The following is a 22,662-nucleotide window of genomic DNA, read 5'->3' on the forward strand; positions in this document are numbered from 1 at the left end:
TGTTTTCTAGCTAATAGAAATATAAAGTCTCATGTCTAACAAATCAATTTTATTAGTTGCAAAATGCTGATGCCGTACAAATAAGTTAAATACATTGATGGAGATGACGCGGGCTGGAAAGCCTGAATCTTTTAAACCCTTAAAGACTAAACACGTACATTATATAAAAAATATATAGTGGAATCATTCATATATTGCACCTATGTAATACCGACTCCCTCACATTGTGGACATGCGTGCATATCGAATTATCTGGTCGTGATTCAGGGGGCTGTCGGTGGACAGCTGAACCCTTTGCCACTGCCTGGTCTCGTTGGATTTCCGGATGGCCTCCACCACAGCCTGAACGTAGAGGCCGTCCTCGAAGGTGGCCGCTGTGGAAACTGGGGCCTTAACCCAGGAGGATTCCTTGCTGCCGAAAGCTTCCTTCAGAGCACCCACCATCTTGCAGAGTCCTTTGATATAGGGTCGTGGTAGCAATGAGTTATTGGTGGCGAAGTGCAGATCCTGGACATCCACGTAGACAGCTTCCTCCTTGGGTTGGCCCTCCTTGAGGACAAATAGGTCGCCGCCGCGGACCACCAGGTGTCCTTTGCTGCCATAGATGAGCACTTCCTGCGAGAAGGCTTTTGCAGGCACAGTGTGACTGTGTAGGGCTACTGTGACCAGAGTTCCACTGGCCAGTTCCATTTGGAAGTTGCAGAAGTCCGGAGCCGTAATTTGTCGAATGCCATTAATGGCCGGGGTGGTTTTGGTGTAGGATCGGAGGACTCCATGCACTCTTATTGCCTGCTGTTGCAGCAGAAAGGTGACCAAGTCCACCACGGATCCCACGAGATTCAGGGCACCGCCGCCCATTTGGGCATCGCACATCCAGTTGTACTTCTCGGGGAAGAGCGTTCCCATCTGAACGCGCACATCCATGAGTACCACGTCGCCAATGGAGCCAATCAGCTCCTCCTGCAAACAGCGCCGCATGTGGGTGAAGGCGGGCAGGAACCTCAGCGGGTGGTTGACCAGGGAAATCAAAGTGGGATAGTACTGAGAAGCACGCACCATTTTGAGTGCGTCCTGCTGGTGCAATCCTGCTGGCTTGTCGCACACCACATGCTTTCCGATGCCCAAGGCCTTCACCGAGATCTCCGCGTGCAGAAAGGGTTGGCAGACGATGAACACCAGGTCCACATCCTTCCGCAGCAGGACATCGTCGATTACGTTCGTATGGAATTGGACATTCTGGGTGGTGGCAATCTCTTTCGCCTCTTTCAGGGTCCTGCCCCAAATGGCCCGCACCTCGAATCCTTTCTCCCGCAGCAGTGGCACCAGCACATTGGCTATCTCTCCCGTTCCGAACACTCCAACGCCCGGCAGCATCGCTCAAATTGGGTAAAACTCTATAAAGTTAAGGGAAAATTCCAATGTTTATTTTTTGGTGGCCGACCAGGGCTGCCACATCGATCAAACTGCGGGCGTGAACAGCTGTGGCTATCGCAGCGATATATCGATAAATGACTGCCAGCTGTTTTCTAGCTAAATGTATTCAAAATATTTAAAGCTTTTAAGAAAAATATTAAACATAAAAGTTAGGTGTGTAATTCAGTGGTGGCTATTGAGTCAATTACTAATTTATATCCCCTTTATGTATTTAAACTGAATTCATAGCAATCTTTTCAATCTTACAAAGCATGATCTAAATTCGCTTTCGAATCATAAAAAAATATCTAATTTCAAATGATTTCGATTGCTCAGTGGCTGACCTCTTTTACGGCCGGAGCCTTGGCCTCCGCACAGGCGATTCGTTTTCTAAAAACTGTCAACGAGGAGGAGTCGCCCGCCAAAATTTCTAGCCAGTTGGAAACTGCTGCCATCGACGGACTGGCCACCGAGCAACCGAAGATCCTGGGCTCCGAACAGATCAACAATGTCATGCAGCACATTCTGAGCAGCGAACGCAGCGCGAGTGGCGTCTACTTGGACGCCATGCACAACCGGAGTGCCAACAAGCAGGAGTACGCCCTGGGCTCCGAGTCGCTCAACCAAATGCTGGAGGAAATCATGACCCCCGCCGGGAGTGTGAGCAGCAGGTCTTTGTCCATGGAGCCCGCTGTCGAAGCCTAGGAGTTTTTAACACTAGTTTTTTGAACTAACACAAAGTAAAACTTTCTTTTTTCGTTGCTTAGAATCAAATGAACCTGTGAGACTAGGCCAACATAGTCTACAATGCTTATCTCCTTACCCTTGCTAGTGAAATGAAATCCCAGTTTAAAGACCTCCTTGCTGTCCACTCAATTAACTAAGCCAGAGTCCTTTGGCTTCCATTTGGAGTGCGGTCCACGCCGCCAACCAACTCCCCATGTCCTTTGCCCGTTATCCCCTTTTTCCCCTATTCCACCACATGTGGCCAGCTTTTCGACCCTATGAGCCATGTGCGGTATTGCAGCTGTCAAAGCAGCCGGCATGCGGAAAATGATTCTGCAGCTTATTACAAGCTGGCAACTGCGAGTGCAAACGCCGGTGGAGTGAAGGACTTACTGACGACTGGGCTTATGATGCACTGGGCACAAATGGGGGTTCCGACTCTGGAATAACTATCAACATCACGGGCTTAGAGACTCCAGTTTGTCATTAAATTTGGAAGGTAGCTTTTCTGAAGAATTCGCGTACTGAGTAGGCATTTTTCTCAGTGCACACCACACATTCGTGTGGGGGGCTGTGTTTGTGCGGGCGAAGGATGTGGGCGGGCGGACATAATGCAAGCATTGGCAAGCCATGGCAAACAAATGTCACAGTCGACGCATTGCCCTGTCATATGGTAACCCAATTAGTGTAATTTGGTTTAAGGCAGCTGCCGTCTGTCTGCCCCACCCACATCCATGTACCATATGCCATATACGCCCCCAATCCCGTCTTAATTAAACCACAAAGTGCACAGCGGCAGCGGGCAAACAATTAAATTTAAAGCAAACCCAGCGGCCCCGCAAACAGCTAATGAATGCTGCTGCTTTCGACCTCGGGGCACCAGATATTGCCACAAGTTATGGCGCCATCAAAGGTGCAATCGCAGGGGATGCCCCCGAAAGTAAAACCCACACCCAAGGCGGTCGACTAGCTCTTGAGACTGCTATTGTGTCGGAAGGGGCAGGTGTTAAAGGTAGTTGTTATACATCACCTGTTAATCGTAAATTAACATCGCACACCAGTTTGATCTGTCGAATAACTCCAATTAAACTTCCACTATGCTGTGCCACATAAAAGCTTAATGGCTCTAAGTAGCAGCCGCAAACTAGCTTTCTCTAAACCAATTAAAATTTATCAGAGCCATCTTAGGAATGCCCCAAGGCCGGACGGACACAGCTTCTAATTGAATTCTGAATGTTAATGGCAATATTGATTACACTTGCTGATCCGGGCTTAGTTTATCCAGACTTTGTCAGACCGCAGGACTCCTGGGGCGCGGGGCATGTAGCATGTGGCGGTAACCTTTCCGCAGACCAGACATTAATCACATTTAAGCCAGATTAATACTAAATGCAGGGGCAGGACGAGCACAAGCCCGAGCCCGAAATGCCTGCATTTGGAGGAAGGACAACTGAGCATTTAATAAGCCAAACAAGCGGCCGTCGACGCAGCTCTACGTGACCTCATCTTGAGGTCTGCACGCCGGCGGAAACTGAGTCTGCGACTGAGACTGGGACTAGGATTGCGTTGGGATTGGTACTGGGACTGGTACTGGGACTCGAATGAATCAGACCGCACATAGATCTCTGTCAGAGGCATTAGCATTAGCAGCGAAACAGGACGAGCGCAGGGCAGCCAAAGATAGTTCATCAAAACTGACAAGCCCATTTCGCTGTTGGGAGTCACAGAGCGTCCTCTTGCTCAGCTATGATACTACACTTGGAGAAAATCCTGAAAATATAAAAGTAAATTAACCGAACTAGATTGAAATCATGGTATGCTATAGATACAACATATGTAGGCTGAAAATCAACTAATTATTTGCAATAGATATATTCCTTTATTAGTTTATTTTCTCTGTGTTGCGATGAGCTGGAAGGCAGAACACCATCCCAACTGCAGGGAAGTCTCCGCATCACCAGGCAGCCCCTCCTCCTCCAACGCGCCCCACTTCAGCTGGAGAACCGCAGCCAACAGATGAGAAATATTCATCAGCATTTACGTCACGCAGCGCGCAAAAGTCGCTGGGAAAGAGGCGGCGGAGAAGTGGGGAAGCGGAGAAATGGCGAAAGGAGCGCAGGACGAACAGGACGAAGAGGACCTGGCACTGGATGTCAGTAGATTTATGTTGACATTTCAATGACAGTTGTGAAAATGCTTCCATTTTATGTGTGTTTGGCTGTGGCTGTGTCCCGTCCGTCGCCTCTTTCATCTTAAATTTGCGCAAATTGCTTTATCGCAGCATCTTAAATTATTTCCAATCACGTATCACTCACGAATCGGGGAAAGTATATGTCGCGGATGTCACGCTCCTGGCAGGAAAATAATAATGTCACACACTACTCTCGAATTTAAGGGGGAATTGTTCGGCAATAGTTAAAGACTTTTAGCTTATCCTAAACATTTTATTTGTCGCTGCAAAGACAACTTTACAAGTTCATTAAGTCGAATTGAACCAGGTAAACCAGGTAAAGAAAACTGGTGATGATCATTTGAAAGCCCATGTTGTAGTTAATGGAAAAGAGACCACACAGCTGAAACCGAAACTTGCGGTGGGTGCCATGCAAATTCATTCAACTGTCGGAAAAAGGATATATTAAGTTCATTGCAACTTTGTTTCTATATACTCACACTTTTCTCCAAATCCTCATCGTCGTGCTCCAGATCAGTGAACAGTTTCAGGACCTTTGAGGTCTGATCTCCACACTTTCCGGCGAGATCGAGTTATGTGGAAGGTTGATAGGGCCTTCCGAGCAGAGACCGTTGTGTCCAAAAGATCGTTGCCTCCAGAAACGACTTCGTTGTCGTCTGTAGGTTGAAGGTTGAACTCCTCAGTTAAGCACCCATCGACTTCTTTGTCGATTAAAGAGGGGTTAAAACAAAACGAAAGGTTTCGCTTAACAAATTGAGGGTTTATTCAATGATGTGTACAGATCGAGGTCTTCTTATCTACTGCCTAAAAATAAAGCTAAGCTCAGACAAAAAGCTTAGCGCCATGTGTATTCTAACATAACTTAATCTAATAAGAGGGTATGTAAGGGTATACATGACTATCGCACACCACGATATTCAGCCAGAAATCCCAAATATTCAGGATCAATTGAGGGGAAGCCACTAAGTAAATATACCGCATGTTCATGCTCACTCCGAGCACGATGAGGAAAAAGATTTGCACAGTGTTTCCGATTAAATAGATAGTTAGCATAAGGATCAGCTGCAAATCGTTGTTCGCAACCACCAATTCACTCAGCTTCAGCAGGAGATCGTACAAGGATGCGAGTGCGCGAATTCTTGAGGAGCTCAGATGGTTGGACTCTTCGAGAGTTTCATTGACCAGCCACACGTAGCGGTAGACCAAAATGATTTCGGTATGAAAGTGCATTATAATCAGTTGCGAGCCCACCGATGGCAGGCAGCAAAGGATCTTAAGGATCTTCGGGTACGAATTTTCTTGGCGTAGACAGAAGTAAATTGAAATCATGAGCTGACCTATTACAGCCACATGTTTTTTGATCACGAAACAGTTTAAGTTGGGACAATTCTTCGGAGAGAGAAGGTCTTTTACCTGGCCTTCTAGGGTGAGTAGTTCATTGGCAATTTCCCGAACCGTGTTGCTTTTCCAAACATTCATGAGCAGTAGTACGCTTATAGTGAAGAATGCAGTAACCTCGAACTGCAGATATATTTTCTCCAACAGCGGATTGCGCTCGAATGCATTATATTTCCTTCGCTGCTTAGACGCCAGGTGGCTACTCAAGGCTAGGCACATGGTCAGAGAATGGTTAAGAACGAATCCGTAGAGTAGAAGCCATCGGGAGCGTTTCAACTGCTTTCTCCGGGAATCGAAAGTGAAGGGGAACAGTCCCAGTAGCCAGGATGCGTAGAGGGTCGTCTGCAGCATGAACCATGCCAAATGGCAATTGAAACCACGACGAGGTTGGAACATTTCCCTCTAAAGCGCTGGGTAAAACTAATGTCAACAATGGAAGGCACTGAAGTTAATCAATCTTTCACATTCAATTAGTGTAATTAAAATCATCCATGCTTATCTCCATTAAAGTTAAGTTCAATAAACTAAGTGACTCAGCTCATGACTCATCCCGACACTTGGTGTTACCCAAAAACTTCCATCAATTAAATATACTCGTCGCGTATTTTAAATTGACACATTTCATAAAATCCAACTAGCTAAGGATTTCCCTCCTCGTCCCTCCGCTGGCAATCAAAAAACAAATTGTTTGCGTGCCAGCCATCAATTTTTATTAACTTGATTAAGTGCTTTATGGCAGGCATCGGGGATTTCTGGTTGAGCAACAAGTTATTAGCCATGGAATGGAAATGCCGAGGGTCTCCAAGCCAACCCAGCTATATATAGATATATAAGCACATAGCACATAACGAAGGATCTCCTGCGACAGCAGCTGGCGAAGTCGCCTCTTCTCCAGCTGGTGTCAAGGAATAATATTTGCATTGTTGTAGCTGAAAAGGGGCTGACTTAAGTGGGCCTGGGGCGGGTTGAGGATTGGGGTTAGAAGGCTTTAAGGAGTGGGTGGTTGGTTGGTTGGTTGGTTGGTCGAGGTCCCTGAAGCTCAGCATTTCAATAAGCTGAAGCTCAGCCTAGGATGAGGACGGCGGATGGGGGGCACAGGCTGCTCTGCTGACGGGGGAATTTCATTAAGCAAATAACAGGAAGTTATGAAGTCGTTACCTTCGTAGTTAACTGCAAGGAAATTTCTGCAAGGCCTCCCAGCTTAACCTTCCCAAAATCTGGCATTTGTTTTTATTATAATTTTGTGTGGTAAAATAAACGATGCCCAATCCAGAAGCTTGATTGTAGTTTGAAGAAATCAACTTTCCAGAAGATAACTTCCTCAAATACTTAAGAGTGTGGACAAGATGGGAGTGTAGTCCAAAATGAAGTGCTTTCTGCTGGCAACTGGAAAATTCCATTTGCCCAGGCCCACAAACATATCAAAACAAGAAATTTTGCAGTCCAATGAATGCCGGATTGTCTGAGGGAATTCCATTAGCAAGGATCCAACCAACTGGCCCACAAATACACGCATTTGCATACACATTTGTATAAATAAATCCGAGCACAAAGCTGGTCACTTGCCCTAATTGAGCCTGAAGGTGGGATCGGGACGCATTTTGTGGAGCTGAGTGAAGAGTCAGGAGGCGATGAACTAATTGCAACATATGTATGCTAGTCGAAGCACACTCGCAGTTGAGATTTATACTCATAGCTCCTTAAAAATGTAAGAAATGGTACATTAGAAGTGCTATCACAAATACATGCCACTACAAGTATATTTATATTTATTTAGAATATTTTGGATATTTTCTAACATTTCCCACCCGCAGTTACTATTATTTGCACCGCGAGTGTAAGCGTGCTTATGTGCGCACAAATACTTGACTGAATCTCAGACAGAGCAGTCATATAAAATGCAATTCGCAAATGAAGATTCATGTCATTTTGCTCCGCTCTCGACGTCCGCAGGACATAAATCAATGCATCCTGACACAAACTGGACGTCCTGACTTTCGACTGCGGAAACGCACTTCGCCCATTTCTCCAACATTTTCCATAAGGCAATTTGGCAAGCTCGTTAAATGATTTCAACAGGCTCGACTGGCAAACTGTGAGTTTTGCATTTAAAGTGCCCCATTGCCATTGCCATCAAGTGTGTCACATGAGCAAATTGTGTGTGTGCACAAGTTAAAACTCACTTAATTATCCAAATGACACTGCGCAAATTGCAATTACGCCTCGCACTCACTTGTTAACAACGCTAGTTTTGGTAACAACTTACAGAGGAATGAGGGCTTTACCAATATGTTTTGATTAATATTTTATTCTTTTTTTTGTGAAAAATCTCTTAAGGAAAACCCAAAAGTGACTCCTTTCTCTAACTGGAATTGCTTTTACTCTTGCGCTAGTTTTTCAATTAGTTCCGAGTGCCAAAGGTCTTCGAGTCGCTTTTGGTGATTTCGCTGAATGGCCGCGATTATCCCGCGGTTCACGGAAGTCAGACGCAGTTGCTCGCAAATGGAAATGTTTGGCAGCGGTTGGTTGAGGTCGGGAAAGTCCTCGAAGTCCATGCCATCTGTTCCCGAAGATGCTCCGAATATCTGATCGTAGTTCGATGCGTTTAGTATGGGACGCTTGGATTCTAATTTTCGTTCCTGTAAGATGATACATATAGAGTACAAATATTATTTAATTAGCAGGATATAAATATTCATAGCTGCGCAGTTATTTGTCAGAAAAAACAAACAAAGCGGATAATGGAATATTTATAAACATGCACATTAGTATGTGCATATGTATGTATGTATAAATCAGCATAAGTGCTTTTGGTTAGCAAAAAGTGATTGAAACATGCACTATGCACTTAATTGTGACTTGGTAATTTGTTGGGAAAATTGAATACCCGAGAACTTCACTCACCTGATTTTTCCTTGGGCTGCGGTTGGAAAATATATTCTCCAGATCCCTCCCGCGCCTATTGAAATCGTCCTCGCTCTCCATGGGATAGTCATTGTAAATGATACCTAAAAATTTATCCATTTTGCTACGGACTGATTCTTTTCACCAATTTTCCAGCAGGTTTAACTATCGATGATAAAATCCATGGCCTGCTGAGAGATTTCGATTAACCAGGGCTCCCAGCTCATTCATGCAAAATGCATGGCGATCAATCCAAAACAAATTAGCACTGCCCACTCATCCCTACTGCAGCTAAAAGCCTTTTCACCTGCCGAAATCCTCGGACCGAGGCCCTCGATTATTTACGTACTAAATGCAGATAAAGTTCCGTTTTTAAGGCTTCTATGCGGGAATCCGGACTGCGGACTGTGAACCTTTCTATGCACTTTGCTGGCGGACCTAAAAATAAAATTTATTTACAGTTTCCCCTGCCGGAGGATACCGAAAAACGGAAGCTAGTGGGCGGGGATATGGCAGTTGGGGCGCGGTTGGGAAAACTCAGTCACGTTTTGTGCAAAATGGAAATGGTTTGGAATTTACGGCCAAATACTCGGCCAGCAAGTTCTGTAAAAAATGCGAAGGGCGGCAACCCTAATCGTCGTGAGGGACTGCCATTTTTTGCAATTTTACCATTTTGCCATTTTCGGGTAGGCCTAATGAAATTTTCGCTTTATGGCAAGTGCAGTCGGGTGAATTGCAGGTGAAAGCCTTTCCTGTCAGCCGGGGAATGTTGTTTCGAAATCACATTTTTTGCGGGTCCTTTAATTTGAGTGCTGCACGGAGTGGTACGTTCTCCCCCCACCCCACACCCCCCAGCAACATCATAAATAAACAAATGCTGTAAACCAGCTGATATGCGACCCGTTTTTACAGCCTGACCAAGTTGGTTGATGTTTCTCCTTATTTTATTTTGCACCTCTTGGCATTTTGTTGCCGCCTGCCTGGTTTTCCTGCCATTTTCGGTGCGTAAGTTTATTTGTCACAATGAAACAAGACCAGCATGTCCTGCAAGTCGGAGAAGTCAGCTTGAATTGCGGTGGCAAAAAAGAGGACATGGGAGTAAAGAATTCCCTTCTGGGGCTTAAGCTTGCATGGTTTCATGCTTTAAGTTTAAGTTAACTTAAGAAATTTCTCTATATCCTTGAGCCCAACTAGCAAGCAAGAAATGAAAAGGAACAGATAGGTATTGTATACAGTTCTTGCTTCCTTTCGGGGCAAGATCTGTTCTTCAAATACCATTATTTGTAGCTTATTAAATATTCCTTTTTGCACATTTTGCAAAAGTTGCTGCCACTGTTCATGGGAACAATGAAAAGTTCAACTAACCATGACTTTGGGGCTACAAAATGCCCGGACAAGCTGTACACATTAAGTTCCAACTTTGGCACAACACCAACACACTGACACAGGTGTGACCCGAGTCAACTATTACCCCTCAACCTCCAACCACCCCACCCCCCGGGACCCATTACCCCCCACCTTCAGCTCTGAACCCACAAACACACTAAAACACGCAACAAACCAAAGCCACCAACAAGTCAACAAAACTGGTTGCTCTCCGCTGGTTTGCATTTTCCGCTTTTGTCGACGATTTTGCAACTTTTGCTGCCTGCCACTCGTTTTTTACCATTTTGGCCAGCATTTTAATTTCATACTTTATGCAGGCTGTTGGGATATTCAAGCTGTTCCATAATGAAGCCAGCTTCTTCGGGCGGCTAAGCAGCGAAATATGACAAAATGTTGAGCTGGCGGCGCATTCTTGAGCCTTCCTCCGCCGCTTAGTAACTACCACAAGGACACTTAAAACGAAACCAAGGAAAGGATGAAAATCCAATTCAATCAATTATACTTAAGTCCTGCATATCAACATACTATAATCCATTAAGTCCATTTAGCATATATTTAACAAACGGACTCGATCGTAAACCTTTGTATTCAAGTTAAAGCTGCTTTACTACACCCGATTGTTTCGAGTGTGGCACCCATTGAACCCCCCTCCGCCCTGCCCAAAATCACTTCAGAGTTTTCCGCGTGCTGACAGCGGAAAATGTCACAAAATGTTGGCGGCGCTGACTTTTCTGCATGAGTCTGCTGTTTTATTTTATTTGAGCCATTTTCGTACCAGCTCAGACTATGACTATCGCATTCATATTTTTGGCCTTTAACGACTTTTCATAATCTTTATGGGCGGTGGCGGTGGGTGGCGCCGGGAGCGTGGCTCAGCGCTTTTACAGCCCAAGGAGTTACGACGCTTATGAGTGCAATTTAAATTCAAAAGCTGCTTAAATTTATTTCGAGCCGAGGCTGCAGCTCCTGAGCTCCTTCACTCACTTAAGTCAATTTTTGTGTTGCAAATTTTACATTTATGACAAGCAATTTAACTTTTGCCTAATTGCGCGACATGCAAAATTGCAAGTTAACTTCTGGGAATTGTCTACCCCCCATCTACGCCTCCCCCCACCACCTAACCCCTCCGCAGGATGCCCGGAGTGGTGTGTCCTGATGGTTCATTAAATGTAACTTTTGCCTCCGTCGGAAGGCGGCGTAGAAAAGTTCATCCTCCAGCAACAGGATGTGGATGCCTTGGATCCTCCGCCGATGTAACTACCAGGCGGCTTGGAGTCAACCGGGAGCTAAGCAAATAGAATGGCTCATTAGGATAGTGCCACTGGAACTTATTGGATTAGTTGCTTAGACTTAGACAGAGGGATGAGCCAGTCACGCGATGCAATTCGCTGTGCATGTGGAGGTTGGGGAAATATCGACGTATCCTCGGAGGTTTTCAGCGATGGGTATAAAAACAGATTGTGACATCCTTCTGGGGGGGAAATGCCGTCGAACGGCTCTGTCAGACTAGAGGTCCTTGTGGTTGAAATGCATTTTCATAATACGATTTGATTTGTTATCGCAACTTTCATTGTTATAGGTTGAATAAAGAATACGTAAACCACTTTTTTTTGGCTGCATTTCGGGCAATTTTTTAGACAATGCTAACTTTGTTTGAAATGCCCCATTTATGTTGGAGTAGTTTTCACAGCTTTAATTTCGTTCAGCGCTTTTTCTCAAACGTCTGCCACCCACTCAAACTTATTTATGAACATTTTATGCTTTATAAAAAATGAAAACTGCTTGAAAGCGCTCAGAGTTCCTTCGAAAAGTTGCAGAAACTTAAAAGCAACTTATAACTCCGAACCCGTCTAATCTCATTGGGGAAACTCAAGTTTGTCTATCCGCCAATTAGCAAAAAGCTGGATTTTCATTTCCCATGCAAGTGAAGATGTCAAAGACTCGGATGGGGAAAATGGGAAAAGATTTTTCCGGCTCAAGGCGTCGAAGTGGATCGAGCATTGTCTTAATCTTTCCCCGCGGTCTCTTTTGCGCTTCGAATTGTTCGGAAAGTGCTGAAAAACTGGAGGATAAACACGCACAAGGAAGCTGCCTGAAAATCCTTGCCACTTCGCAAAAGGATTTGCATTTCGAAATCCATTTGAAGTTGCATAAACTGATTTATTTAGCGACTTAGCTTATGCGTCACTTTGTCCTCAGCGAAAAAATGCCAGTCTGCAAGTAAAAGCTTTAAAAACAAACAAGAATTTAGTCCTGTTTGCATTCAGTATGCACAAAGGATTATTATAACTCGTCCAGTTAAATCTGAGTAAGCGAAACACAATTTTGAATGTATATATTTTTAAAGATTCTTTGTTGAGAGACTGTAATTCATACGGATATAAGCTATTGAAAATTCGTAAAAATCGAACTGTGTGGGATTCCCTTTCGATGCTAGATTGGTATGGTTTTAACACTGGTGTTCAATTTGTGAGATTTTTCATTTGTTGAAACTGTAAGCCTTTTCCTGTTTTTGTATGTCCTGGTGTTGGACACGAATTTTGAATGGCTTTGCAAAAATGTGTTGAATGCTAGCAAATGCATGCAAGTGAGGCATTCAACTCGACATTTTCGCCAAGTTTTCCTGCCGGCGACATTTTGCCAACCGCAACATGTTAGCAGTTTTCCTGAAGTTTAAGTTTGTCTTTGGTCTGGGCCCAAGTTGCCGGAGGCCACAGCTCAACGTTGAGCCCACTCTGCGGTCATGAGGCACTTGCTCATCCTGGTGCTCCATCTCCATCTCCATCTGCTGCTCCATCTCACACTCCAGGCAGCGACCACTGACCTCAGGCCCAAGTGGAAAAGTAATTTGAGCGGAGACAGGACAAGACGTTTGCATGAGTTGGCAACTGTAGTTTACCATTTTTATTTAGCCATCATTTGCCTTTATGACTGCTGCGGTAATCCTGCCAGTGATGTCCTCAAAAGCATCATGATTTGGCCATTTTGTCAAGTTCATTTCGAAGTTGTGGAAAAGTTTGTGCAAGTGCTGCAAGTTTTACAGACTCGTGGGCCAGGTTTTTGGGGGCTGGGCCCAACTTAATGGCAGCCACGTGGGGCATTTTGGAGGAAAAGCGCTCATTAAAAAGTAATAAATGTCATTCAAAGGAAAATAGCTTGACTTGAAATCAATTTCCAACCACCGAATCTCTTTATTTCACAAACAAAATTGAAATTAGTTAAACGTGCATTTAGAAATTTGTGGTGGCCATGACGAGTTGATGTGTCTAATTGAAATCTTATATATTCATGACGTACCGGAAATGTAAGAGACGACTATAATTAAACTTCTCGGTTTTGTGCTTCGTTTAACTACATTAAATAGCTCCTTTTGATGTGTCAACCACATGGGCAAAATGCTTTCATAAAATGAGCAAATTATTTCCATCAGTTATTAGAAAGCCACACAAAGAACCTGCAAACCAGGACGAAGGATAACTGACGCAGACAACTACAACTACAGTGAGCACAACTGAAGTGGAGTGTCAGGATGACCACAGCAACCACAGCAGTTCATAGGGATGTTGGAAACACGACCAGGTCAATGGATACATTTATAGGGGACAAACCAAGGGACCAAGGGAAGTAAGGCAGACATTCCAGACTTTCCATCAAGCCACAGATATCAATAGGACAACTAATTGTTCAGGTTACTTACAGAATGACCCATGTGATTGGTCGAACATTTTCAATATTTCCTGAAAACATCAGTTTTCCCACTCCCAAATGATTTTCCCAACGGAAAACCCAAGAATTTTCCACCTTCCCTTTGTTTTCCGGGCAATTCCAAACAATAAGTTGCCATTTTACTGCCGAATGCTTAACCTTGTCCTCAATCGTAAAGGGAGCATTCGACTCCTGTCTTCCCTCGCTTCTCCTCCAGATGTAGCCCAAGATTATTTTCACCATTTTTTTTGTGGCCTTTGTTCCCTAGAAAAGAAAAGATTTCACAGGAATATGGGGAGCTGTTTTTGTGGGCTGGAGCCTAATCAGATATTTACGCCCCAGGCGGTGGCTCAAAGTAGAAAAATATCCAGCAGAACACCTTCAGTACACCGAGAGAAAATGTGCTTAGTATGCAGTAGAAAAAGCATGTGATATCAACTCCTATTAAATTGAATTCACATAGTGGCATTTCTCGCAGTGAACTTGAATTACGTTTGAGCTTTGGGGCTTCGACTCTTGCTGGGTGTTAAAATAAATGAGGAGCATTTAAGGCCAAATCCCCATGGCAGACCAACACCATCCGCAGTCCGAATCCGAATGGAATCGATATGTGAGCCCACTGCTCCCATTCCCTTTCCCATTTTCCCTGTTTCCTGGGAAATCCGTTTCCTGTCAAGCTTTCACTTAATTGGCAGCATTTATCAAAAAATTTCATTGAAACAATGCTGGCAAATTCTGCATAAAATTGAGAGTGGTGGTTAGCGTGAAAATGAAGGCGCAGTAGGCGTGGCATAAATCCTCAGACATCGTAGACATACATCTGCATCAGAACGTGTCCAAGTAGGAGAAGCCCAGAAATCAGGTCGCCAGGTCCACTTTCTCCCTCTCAGAGCTCCATTGTGTGTTCCCAGTTTGATGTGTTGTGTGTGGAAAAGAAAAGTGGGAAAACGGAAGGTTCTGGGAGAAAGAAAAGTTTGTAGAGCATTTCACTTGACCTGCTTGCCCGATTGAGATCCTCGAGCGCAAGTGGTGAAGGGAAATGGTATGGAAACCGTTCGAGGAGCAATAAAGTTGCAGAGCATTTTCATTGTAGGCCAAGGCAAATATTGAGTGATGGTTGAGGAGGGGCGGTAAATCAAACTGCAGACATATCCTCTTAATTGACCCCCTCCTCAAAATAATTATCTCCCATTATGAGAGTGGAATTAACACTCAATGCATTCGAGGCGCCTTAATCGCTGCTCAACCGCAATTTTCGTCTCTCGAATATCCTTGTCCTCTCCCCCCGGAATTTCACTTCCGGTCCAATTGGCAAACCTCGAAAACGGAAGGATATTGCGCCTACTGCCGAAATGGGGGCGTGGGTAGATGCTGCTGGTATTGTTAATGAAAGGGCAGTGCAACGGGCTTCCTGCTGCACTTCCACATATGAATAATTTATCGACATTCACTTCGATATGGACTTATATATGGTTTTGGGCATTCCAGCACTCACTGCAAAAATGCAAATATTAAAACTGTTATGAGTGTGAGTGCTCCTTTCCCACCCTTTAATTCTCTCTGCTGGCGAGTCCTTAATCCCTGACTACCCTTCACTAATACGGGCTATGGAATTTTTGGGGAGCTGTTATCCCTGCTGGTTTCCTGTTTCCACGCTCTCTGGCATATTTAAAGTGTTTGCAAATCACGGCTATGGGAATTAGCAGGGGGTTAAATGGAAAAGCATAGATGTGCTCGGGGATTTCATCTGGTCAGCTGCAGCATTCTGACCAAAGTGGCAAACATTGGTATGGACAAAAGGACGAAGGCCTCCAACTAGGATACCATATATGAAATGTCATGCGGGTTTGCTTTGCATTCAAATTGGATTCGGATGAGAGGTAAACGGTGAGAGATGTATGTAGCTGTTACTACGATTTAAGTGAAAAAGTGTTATCCGAATTTCATAAAAAGTATCCGCTAATATTGAATATTAACCAGGTACAATCATTTAAGTTTTTAACAGGACTGCTCGACTAAAGAATAAACTAAAGCTCTGTTTGCAGCTTGAGTGCAGGGGAAACTGACAAACAAAGGCCGGGTTTCAATCCGCAGGATCCACCAAGACAACCACGAACTATCCACGTCACAAACAGGAGCAGGCAAACAGCGGAGACAGCCGACAAGGACGATAATCAACTGGTAAACAGCCGCAGACGAGACCACCACCCAATCTCCTCCAAGGACCTTCCTCGTCGCTCCACTGCAGCAGCAATTAAATTTCCCTGATTCCGTAATTGCGTCAAGAACGGACAACGAAATCTGCCACGCCCCGTTTGACCCGCCCACAAGTTAGTGGTTGCTATTAAAAAATCATAAATTAAGCAGTGGGAGCTTGTGTTATCCTTTTCTGACGCTTCTGTCCTCACTTCCTTGCACTTGGGTTGGTTGGAAAGTATTTCAGTCGCCAATAAAGTATTCTTTAATTGCTGTTGGCTGTTTATTATGAGTCATTTGTATTTTTTTGTTTCTTTGTTGCCACTAAAAACGCATTTGCAATATGCCTTTCATCCATTTTCATTGCATTTTCATAGCCCCAATTGTTAATTAATTTCCTCTTCTCTTTTGCTTTCTTTGCTGTTTTTTCTGGCTTTGTGCTTGTGGTTCTGTTTGGTTTATTTCCCTCGGAAATAAGAAACTCCAACGAGCTGATTGCACTCAGCTGATGAACTCTTTAAAAATTCAGCCAAAGTTTAAGGATGAGAATGATTTGGCCAAAGGCGACCTTTCCTTCCTTCTTTTGATATCTTACGGAAATCCTGATTCTGGCAGCCTTGGAAGCAGACTCTGCCATAAAATTAATATAAACTTGGAACCGCAGTGAAATCACTATATGAGTCATAAAGCTCCAAAGACAAATCATAAAGACGGACAAATTCCATAGTGAGATGTGTGGGAAGAAAATAAAAGAGAGGTCATGTATTAAACATAATTACAATTCAGAGAATTTAACAAATGTTCTTTAACAAAATTAGTACTTTTCTTGATTTTTTTCTTAGCTGACCCTCTAATAATATTTTAGAAACCTTTTGGCTACTTTCCCCATTCATTAATCAATTCCTCGTCCCTCTAACCAACATTCTTCACACCCCAAAGTTCAATCGGAGCAGAATGAGATTTTGATATATTACTGGGAACCAACTCCCCTTGATTATTTCTTTAATTAAAGCTTCCACAAACTCACATCCCGCTGAGAGGGGAAAAGTGGCGGAAATTTAATAAAAATGTCACAGTTGAGCTGTGCGAAAGGACCTTCTCGTTCTCATTTTCAATTTCCCCGAGGACCTTGGAACCTCCCACGATAATTATGAAATGGAAGTCATTTGTTCAGCTGTCGCCGGGCGAAGTTTTTCCAGCTGCGAGCTGACCACTGGGAAAGCTTTAAGGTGGAAAATCGGAAAGTGGAAGATGAAAGTGAGTGATTTGCATGATGATACTTTATTCCCTGTTCCTACTTTCCTTTTCCTCCAGCCACATCCACATGAATAAATTCCGAAGGCCAATTTGGGGAAAAACTTTGTGGTATGTGGAAGGCAGGGAAAGGGTGGTTTACACGTGGTGCCAATGTCATCCCGCCAACATTCTGACAATTTGTAGAAAACAAATAGCAAAAGCCGGTGGGAAGAGCTCTCCTGCTGAATTATTCATAAATATGCAACACATTTCCATCTTGTTCTAGGTTCTGTGGAAAATTCGGGTACAACCAATGACAGGCCAGGAAAAATGGTGGGACAGATTTCTCGAACTAGAATCCTGCGAAGGTGAGCTTGGCATTGAACATCCTTCGACATCGAAAAAGATGGATGACATTTACTATGAACTTCCTGATTTTGCGGGATATGCAAATCAGAAGGAAATCCAATAGTGAGACTATGTCTGCTATAATGTCATGAGTCTCTGTTTCTATATAGTTTTTATATTATTGCCCGCAATATAAATCATTCTACCTTTGTTTTGTTGGTCTTATCCAGAAACTAAACAGTTTTCCTGCTCTTCGTATATTTCTCACTTTTTAGAGCCCCTATCCATTTTTACTCCCAACAGCCGTTTTATGGTTTTGCACTTAGCAATTAACGAGTTTACTTTTTTTAGTGCTACTACCAGTGCCCGCATGAAGTGACCATATCCTCCTCCACTCCTCCACAGTCTCCAGCACTCTCCCCACTTCCTCCCTATGGAACGAACCCCTTTCACCACCCAAAAACACCTCCCAGCTGGATCGTTGCTCTCAATTAGAGTGTCACTTCCGTTTGGAATTTAGTTCGCTGCTGGACAAATTTACCTATGTGCAGGCGCCGTCCCCTCCGCTTTTCCCACCCAATCCCCCTATCACCCAGTCTGCCTTGTTTTTCCACCCGCTTTTCCGCCTCCCAGCTGCCATAAAAACGATACTCGGACACGGACTGCATTGCGGTCTCTTTCTCTTTGGGGGATGCTTAATGGGAAGAGGATAAGGATGTGGACTTGGATCTGGAGGCGCTCCAGATTGGATCCTCTTCGAGTTGGTGCTGGGAAATAATTGCGCTTCAGAGAGATGCTAATTTATGGCAGGGCAGTGCAAGGTTCAACTGAAGTTCAAGGTCCGCGGAGCAGTTTTCCCGGGAAAATTGCTATTTCAATTGCATTAAATTCTGTTCGCGGACATAGAAACTTCTCACCATTTTCTCCTGAGTCTACAAATGAATGCACATTATTCTTTGGAGTTTTCCACTCCCTTGGTTTTATTACCCCTCACAATCACTTCCTACTTAGTAGCTTTCTTTGGAGAAAGTGCAGCGGAAATTGTTTCTAAATAAAAGCAAAGGAGAAAGAAAATGCGAAAATGTCAAAGAAAATTAAGAAGTTGGATGGTAGTGGAAACTCCGATTGAATTGGTGTCAAGGAATCGGAAAATAAAAACATGTGGGAAAATAAGATTTGAAAATGGTTAGATGGAGGAGGTGGCCTTCCTCTGGAGGGATTTTCATTTCCGGAAAAGGTTCAAACACATGTCGCTCCTCACCTTTCACCGGCTTTTCAACTTTAATTTTCTTTGCGGTCTGCCTTCGAGCTTTTCATCTTCTTGTTCCTGCCTGCGGTTCCTCGGGAGGAAGTTAACATTAATTATAGGAAAGTGCCTGCGAACACATTTTCACATCATTAAAAATTATTATTGTGGGCCAAGTTGAGGATAACAGGAAGCCAGGCATACAATTCAAACGGAATTAAGGTCCTTCCCCGCCTGCCTCATCTTTCAACAAATATGGCACGAAGTAATGTTCCATGGATACCATGAGATACTCGCGAATCTTAGGAATCATTGTTTCATTGAAATTTGCATAATTCGCTGCGAATTTTGTGGTCGGAATTTAACGAGCCACACAATTTGTCAGCGGACAACCTCGAATTATTCATGGGCAGCCAAAAAGGCAGGACAGGTGTACAGGTGGGAAAACTCTGGGTGTGGAGCAATCAACTTTTGGGTCTATGAATTTGTAATTGCAAGGACACAAAGTTAAATGGAATGGAAGCAGTCGAGAGTTAAATGCCAAGGAAGGAGAGTCTGAAAAATAGGTGGCTAAATGTCTGAAATGTTCCTAAAAGTGAATGAAATTATTCATTGTCAGAACTGGCAAAACTGCAAGGAAAATGAGGTCATTACTCACATGGTATACATTTAATAAATTAGAAAAAACACTATTTTTCTGAACTTCCAACTAATAAAGTTATTTATGAGCTTTCTGTAATTTATAAACAAGCAAAAATAGATTAGTTTCCATTTTGAAAACAACAACTGCAATACTGAATTGTTGATCAAATGAGAGGAAGCGAAGGGATGGAAACGTTATAAAACCAGTTGGGAAAACAATTATTGGAAAATACAGAACACCATCAGAAATGATATGGTTGAAGAGGGGAATGAAGGGGGTTAATAGAATAGGGGCATTTCATTTGTGGCCATCGGTAAATAATTTAGAACTGGTGCAGCAACCACTGGTCCACCAAATCCCCCGATTTTCCCTGATGATATATTACCCCGAAATCCGCGACTATGCTATTTAATCAACAAATTATACGGACAAACAATGTGGGCGGTGATGCGGATAGGGGCGTGACATTAGGCAGTGACAATTGAAACTGGCAACTTGGAAAATAGAAATGACAGTTTTAATTCCTGTCTCGTTGTGTGGCGAAAACGACGAAGGGGATATTTTAGGCTTTCAGTTTATTTAACAAATAGTTTATTTAATAAATAGAAGTTTGTAGTCTGAATTCTACTGAATTCCTCTTTAAGCCTTGAATAATTGTCTTTTATAGTTGGCATCTCAATCAACGAATTCTTACGGATTCCAAGTATACCCATCATCTCCATCATCCCCTCAATCATCATCATCCTCATCGATGAAATCGCACGTGACCCAATGCCATAGATTTTTCATCCCCCCGATTTCCCTAACTTCGCTGGGAAAACAAAGGAGTCGGGAAAATGTCAACAAACACAAGCGGAAAAATCGTGAGCTGGAAGAGAGAAAAAGAATGGAAAATGTTCTCAAGTCGATTCGCCAAGTGAATATTTTGTGTCGCTTTCGCATTTTGCATGCGTATTTTCCAATCCCACTGTCAATATGCCAAGGGTGGGAAAGAGATGGGGATGGCGGAGGAAAAGAGACGGGGACACACATGTTAGCTTTTCCAAATTCTCTCCTCACGTAGCCGTAAACCATTTTGAGCCAAAAAAATGGAAAAAGCGATAGAAGGACCGACACCGAGACAACGGCGAACTACAAATTTTGCATTGGAGATGAGAAATGCCAGGACCACGCCCCCCTCAGGCCTTCCACCGCCTTCCACCCGATGAGAAAGGCCTTTCTCCAGACTGAGGCGACTTTATTATGGCAATTCTTCCCTGAGGGAAAGGAGAACAGAGGGTGAATTGAGATGCACGCGACATTTCAACAAAATTAAAAGAGGGAAAAATGCTGAAAATGTCCTTCAGAAAAGGCGAAAAGGAAGAGGAACCATCGAGCTTGCCAATTTAATTCGTTTCTGAATTCCAAATCCAGTTTGCTGGCTTTTGGCCAAAATAATTTACAATATTTACTGGGGTAAACAGAGAAGGAGGTAAATGAAAATCTCGGCCAAGCAGAAGTGGGTCATCAGAGATGATGGGAGGGGGTGTTTATACTCGTCTTATAAATATAAACATGAAATTAATATGGGATATGGAAACATTCAAATGCAAATGCCAATACGAAGTCATGTGAACTATGAGCAAAACAACATGAGAGAGATGTCAATTTGGGAATGAGTTTCGGACCAATGCTTAAAGGTTTTCCTTGGACTTTTAGAACCATAAGATGTGGTCTACACCTGCCTGCCATTTGAGTTTATTTAAAAACTTTTATCCCAACTACAGTCAATGGAATGCTAGAGAAGCCAATGAAAAAACTTCCTTGTATCTCAAAAGAAGCCCGACTTTGAAAACTTCTGCCCTGAGTTCCTGCTCCCTATCCACCTGAGCATATTGCCACAACCGGAGGCAGTTCCTCTGCCATATTTGGAGATTCCCCAAGTTATTGGAGGAGATCCAGAGGAAATGGAAGTGAGCCACATAATTCCTGGACCACTGACAATTTCAAACTTGCACCGCGAAATTACGCGGACTGATGAGCAAAGTTGGCTCACAGAGACATTCAAGATTCTCCGCTGGCATTCACATTCAGAGAGATGAGAAATTACCCTCAGGGAAACGGAGAGAGATGGACAGCACGGGAGTGAAAGAGACGTATTCTCTAGATGCTCAAGTATCGTGTAAATGGAAACAATTTTTGGTGAAGTGAGCAGCATACTTTGAATACCTGCCACATTACAACATTATGCACTGACAAAAAAGAATGAGATGATATTACATATACGTATAATTTCTTTATGCTTACTAAAAACGCTTTATTGCAGATGCAGAATGCAAGATTCCATTTCTAACCATTTTCAATTACTTTCTATGCCTTAATTTTTCTCACTGTAAAGCACTCACTTCCGGTTTGTGGTAAATGTGGCTCGCATTATTTAAATTTTCATTCTTTCAAATTTATTTCACCACGCCTCATAATTTAATACATTTTCGGTGGGATTCCCCTCTCTTTTCTTCCCCTCTCTCCTTCGCATTTTTGTTGTTTATATGTGTGTGTGTGTGTTATAATGTGTGTTACTTTCCTCTTTGCGGAAATTGTTGCTTCCTTTTCTGTGGTTTTTTTGGTGCTTTGAAATTATTTGGTGGCTGAAAGTAAGTCATGGGAAACAAGGGGATTTCCCTGTCTCTCTTCCACTGCACACATTACCACTGTCCCCAAGGACACCCCTCTCTTTCTGCCCACTTCGGCTTACAAAAGCAATTACGATGGGTGCTACACTGACTGGGGTTTTAAGTGGGTCCGCTTCCCACTTTCTCTCAGAAAACGGGAATCTCAAAGTCAAGGGATTGACAGCTGCCGCCCTTTTGACACTTTTCCCGCCCTTCTGATGCTTCAATGTGTCAAAGCAAAGGGAAAATCACTGCAGGTCCCACGGAAGTTATCCTCGCCAGAATTGTGGCCAACTGTAAGTTGGGAAAGGGGGAGGCTAAGTCTCGCTAATGCAAACAATGGAAAACTTGGGCTATACCCCTCAAGCTACACTCATTCACTCTGCTTGCATTTCATAATTAAACAGAAATGGTAGGTTCTAATGGTGAAATTTCCACAAATCAGTTGCCAGGAAAAACTGTGACACAACCTCAAATCCTAGCGAAGAAAAGGTGAAAACGAAATGAAATGGAGGGGGATAAAATTAATGACGACATTGTTTCGTTTATCGCGAACTTTTCCTTATTTTCTCCCATGCTATGTCTCATTGTCACAAGGTCTTATTTTTGTCTTGTCTGA

The 22,662-nt window shown here is 43.5% G+C and overlaps 4 protein-coding genes across 4 annotated transcripts; 1 reads left to right on the plus strand and 3 right to left on the minus strand.

Moving 5' to 3' along the window:
* Positions 1 to 34: 34 nt before the first annotated feature.
* LOC6617404 (glucose-fructose oxidoreductase domain-containing protein 1) lies at positions 35 to 1,466 on the minus strand. Its single transcript, XM_002041693.2, has one exon. The coding sequence runs from the start codon at positions 1,372 to 1,374 to the stop codon at positions 220 to 222; it is 1,155 nt and encodes a 384-aa protein (XP_002041729.1). The 5' UTR covers positions 1,375 to 1,466; the 3' UTR covers positions 35 to 219.
* Positions 1,467 to 1,650: 184 nt separating this feature from the next.
* On the plus strand, positions 1,651 to 2,269 carry LOC6617405. Its single transcript, XM_002041694.2, has one exon. The coding sequence runs from the start codon at positions 1,732 to 1,734 to the stop codon at positions 2,116 to 2,118; it is 387 nt and encodes a 128-aa protein (XP_002041730.1). The 5' UTR covers positions 1,651 to 1,731; the 3' UTR covers positions 2,119 to 2,269.
* Positions 2,270 to 4,576: 2,307 nt separating this feature from the next.
* Positions 4,577 to 6,124, minus strand: LOC6617406 (putative gustatory receptor 22f). The gene is given in 4 exon segments (XM_032726566.1): positions 4,577 to 4,737; positions 4,739 to 4,755; positions 4,810 to 4,900; positions 5,235 to 6,124. Coding segments are annotated over 4 exon segments (1,128 nt in total). The 3' UTR covers positions 4,577 to 4,607.
* A 1,892-nt stretch (positions 6,125 to 8,016) lies between these two features.
* On the minus strand, positions 8,017 to 8,818 carry LOC6617407. Its single transcript, XM_002041696.2, has 2 exons — positions 8,633 to 8,818; positions 8,017 to 8,367 (listed from the first exon to the last, which is right to left on the minus strand). Exons 1-2 carry the CDS (start codon positions 8,750 to 8,752, stop codon positions 8,107 to 8,109), a joined length of 381 nt encoding a protein of 126 aa, XP_002041732.1. The 5' UTR covers positions 8,753 to 8,818; the 3' UTR covers positions 8,017 to 8,106.
* Between the last annotated feature and the right edge of the window lie 13,844 nt (positions 8,819 to 22,662).

The sequence above is a fragment of the Drosophila sechellia genome, chromosome 2L, assembly GCF_004382195.2.
Source record: "Drosophila sechellia strain sech25 chromosome 2L, ASM438219v1, whole genome shotgun sequence".
NCBI classification, from domain to species: domain Eukaryota; kingdom Metazoa; phylum Arthropoda; class Insecta; order Diptera; family Drosophilidae; genus Drosophila; species Drosophila sechellia.

Coding starts and splice junctions, on each gene's coding strand:
- LOC6617404 (XM_002041693.2), bottom strand. CDS start 1,374: ATGCTGCCGGGCGTTGGAGTGTTCGGAACGGGAGAGATAGCCAATGTG.
- LOC6617407 (XM_002041696.2), bottom strand. CDS start 8,752: ATGGATAAATTTTTAGGTATCATTTACAATGACTATCCCATGGAGAGC. Junction 8,368..8,632: donor GCAGCCCAAGGAAAAATCAG/GTGAGTGAAGTT, acceptor ATCATCTTACAG/GAACGAAAATTAGAATCCAA.
- LOC6617405 (XM_002041694.2), top strand. CDS start 1,732: ATGATTTCGATTGCTCAGTGGCTGACCTCTTTTACGGCCGGAGCCTTG.